Source organism: Drosophila obscura, unplaced genomic scaffold (genome assembly GCF_018151105.1).
Source record: "Drosophila obscura isolate BZ-5 IFL unplaced genomic scaffold, ASM1815110v1 contig_75, whole genome shotgun sequence".
Classification (NCBI taxonomy): domain Eukaryota; kingdom Metazoa; phylum Arthropoda; class Insecta; order Diptera; family Drosophilidae; genus Drosophila; species Drosophila obscura.
This window is the reverse complement of record NW_024542867.1, coordinates 165,959-169,124: the sequence shown is the minus strand read 5'-3', so window position 1 is coordinate 169,124 and position 3,166 is coordinate 165,959. Positions and strand designations below refer to the sequence as shown.

General features: G+C 30.5%; 1 protein-coding gene across 2 annotated transcripts; it reads right to left on the bottom strand.

The window, feature by feature from the left end:
* Nucleotides 1-234: 234 nt before the first annotated feature.
* LOC121405095 lies at nt 235-2,870 on the bottom strand. Of its 2 annotated transcripts, none has more exons than XR_005968377.1 (2): nt 1,661-2,870; nt 235-1,599 (listed from the first exon to the last, which is right to left on the bottom strand). XR_005968377.1 is itself a non-coding variant. In XM_041595692.1 (2 exons), the coding sequence occupies exons 1-2, from the start codon at nt 1,941-1,943 to the stop codon at nt 651-653; spliced, it is 1,236 nt and encodes a 411-aa protein (XP_041451626.1). In that variant the 5' UTR covers nt 1,944-2,149; the 3' UTR covers nt 245-650. The 2 variants fall into 2 exon arrangements, 1 of the variants encoding a protein (XP_041451626.1); XM_041595692.1 differs by having other exon boundaries at nt 245-1,599; nt 1,657-2,149.
* Nucleotides 2,871-3,166: the final 296 nt, after the last annotated feature.

The following is a 3,166-nucleotide window of genomic DNA, read 5'->3' as shown; positions in this document are numbered from 1 at the left end:
TCACTATAAGCTGTGCCCCTGGAGTGATGACGATGCTACCGATGGACCTGATACATGCCTTTGTCATACATTACCGGCAAAGAAAGCTCAAGCTGTAGACTTAATGATAAAATATTATAACCTAAATAAGCGAATGAATCCCAGTTCAAAACAGCAATAAATATTTACTCTAAAACAATTTTATGTTGTTTTATTTTAAACATATTTTTTAAACATTTTCATTATTAGCTTATCATTATAATTAAAGTCATTTTTCTTAAATTGTTTTAAAAAACAATTTAATGTTTTATTGTTACTCTTAAAAATTCCATAAAGAATACAGTAATGACCGCAGGTACTTGAAAAATATCCTTGAAGTGATTGTTTATTAAATGTAAACTTCATTGAATTTTTTCTTAATAATTGTAAAAATTCTTTTTTCTGAGGATATTGACCATAGGAATCAAAAAATTCAGCTGAATTTTTGCTTTCAAAGTAGAAAGCAACCCAATGAGTTCCTGGACGTTGTGATGAATCTGTGTTTGCTATTATTAGAGCAGGATATTTAGAAATTACTTTAGGAAGCTTATCAGAGGGATAAACTCCTTTAAAAACCTTTTTTGTTTTTGAATGCTTAGAAAGCAAATTATTGATTTGCAATGTATTCATTTTTATAATAGAACCCGAATATTTCGATGTTTATCAATATCAATCATTGAGTCATATTCACAGTATACCAAACAAGTAACTGCTTCAGTAAGAGGTTCCGAAAATCGTCCTTCAATTCGAATGGCTCCTTGAGAAATTAAGTTTGAGCAATGGGTTGAATTATAATGGTCTGCAGTTAAGTCAAATGCTAATATAAAACTATTTTTATCATACATTTCCTTTGTAATTTGCAAGCCTCGATCATAATGTCTTATTCCACTTGCTCTGAATAGCATATTATAACCTCTAGAGCTTTGTGCATTTTCAGAGTTCGAGAAATCAAACTCAAGAGCCTGCGATGGTACTTGCACACCATTAACCAATAGATTAAAGCGTTGAATTTTAAAATGTTCAAAATTGAAAGGATTCAAAGTTCGATTGCCAGAATATGATTTGTTTTTTACCATGCAAAAAGCCAAAAAATTAGGAATCTGTCCAATAACTGCATTGTCAATTGATAATGTATTATTTCCTGGGTATATTGTAAATGATTTTACTTGGGCTTTGCTATATGGATAAATAGCATTTTTAGTTTGTAAAACATGATGATGAGCCAATAAAATGCTTGGATTAATAGTTATGTGGTTCATGAAGAGTTGTGCTTCCAATATCTTTAGATTTGATTCAGTTTCAGATTCCATTAAATAAAATGCTGTTTTTTCAATGTTAAAAGTTATTCTTAAATCAACATTATTTATAAGCAGTTTTGGTTGATTAAATATATCTCCATTAACTTTTCCAAAAAGTTCAACCTTATTACTGTTTTGAAAAATTTTTTTAAGCAAAACGGATCCATCGGTATTAACATATCTACCAGATAATAATTTACCATAGTTAGGATAATAGCCTTGAGTGGTTAAGTGACTTTCAGTGGCGTCACTACCATAGTTTAAAATCGTTTGCAAATACGATCTATAATGATAGTTATTATCACTCTGAGAAACCAATATATTATTTAAATATACAGACGAACTTCTGAACATTGAATGTAAAATATTATTCACTACTCCAACATTGTCTCCTTCAATGCTTCCATTATCATTTTTTCTTAGTTGTACAACAAGTCTTAAGTAAACACTTGACAGATCTCGATATGTTTCACCATTTCCTAAGCAAACGAATTCAATTGAAGAGGCGCTGTCCAATGAAGCTATGGGATTGTATGAAACTTCTTCAGTTCTCAGAATAGAGCTTTGTGTGGGATGTGGTTCAAACAGATCCAATTCGCTTTTCATACATTCTATATGGGTGGTCATTTTGATTTCGAAAAAATATCTTTTATATTTAATTTCTTGGAGGATTTTTTCTTTATTGGTCTCGACTGCGTATGTTTGCGTCCTTGTTTAGATGATAAATGAGCTCGTTTTTTCCTAGACCTTCTCTTTTTATTCTTTTTACCTTCACCATTTTGGAATCGTGTAAATTTATTTATTGCTTTATTTGACAGATTTTGCAATGCAATTTTGCTTTGTTCTTGGATAATGTTTCTTAAAGGTTTTCGACCAAACTCATTTATTACAGCCTTTCCAGTTTCAGAGGCTTGATTTTTAATAGCGTTTATCCCCGAAAGGAAGAGTGGTTTTATATAATTAAAAAGCCCACTAAAAAAATTTCCAATTCCTCTACCTTGTTGGATAACTCTGGGTGTCACATATAGACTTCCTATATGATTTAACCCACCACCACATTGATTTAAATAATATTGTTGATAAGATCTCGTCATGATGACTATTTCTACTCTGAACTAATTTAGATTTGTACAGTTTTATTTATAGCATTTCGATTCGTTTTCTGAAGTGTAGAGTAATAAATATTGGAACTGTTGAAGATTCAAATGGTACTTTATATCCTTTGGAATCAGTAATTAATATTGAAATTTCCTTTGGTGACCATATTTCAATAGGATAATATTCAATATTTTTGAATTGCATGAGTTGCTCTTTTCCATTGAAATATAATACTCGAAGACATCGGGGTCTCTTGTTTCCTACACATCTTGGTTTAATAATGTCAGTGTAAACAAAAATCAATCCATTTTCAAAAACTTCAGACTCAATTGATTCATTTTCATATCTAAATGTTTCCCCATTTACTAAGCTAATAACGAATTCTGTTGTTTCGGTAGATATAATCGAGGAATTATTACGATTGACTGGTGTACATTTATTAAGATATAAGTCTGTGATTCCAACTTCCCATTCGTCATTCATGTTTTCAGGAATATTTACAATGTTTGTAAATGCACACTTAACGTTATCATTAAAGACATTTAACGAATCATTACTGAGTAATGTAACGAAAAACTGTGTTGTAAATGTCATTTTTTGTTTTATGTTCTGCTCCGTTTATTAATTGTAGGAAACCCAATTAATTTTGTTTTTTCCAATTTGCAAAGGCTCTCTGTTTCTAACAGATCTACTCAACTTTTCCCGTCCGCTTACGTATTTCAAGTCTTGTAATGGTTTTGGTTCACTTTTAT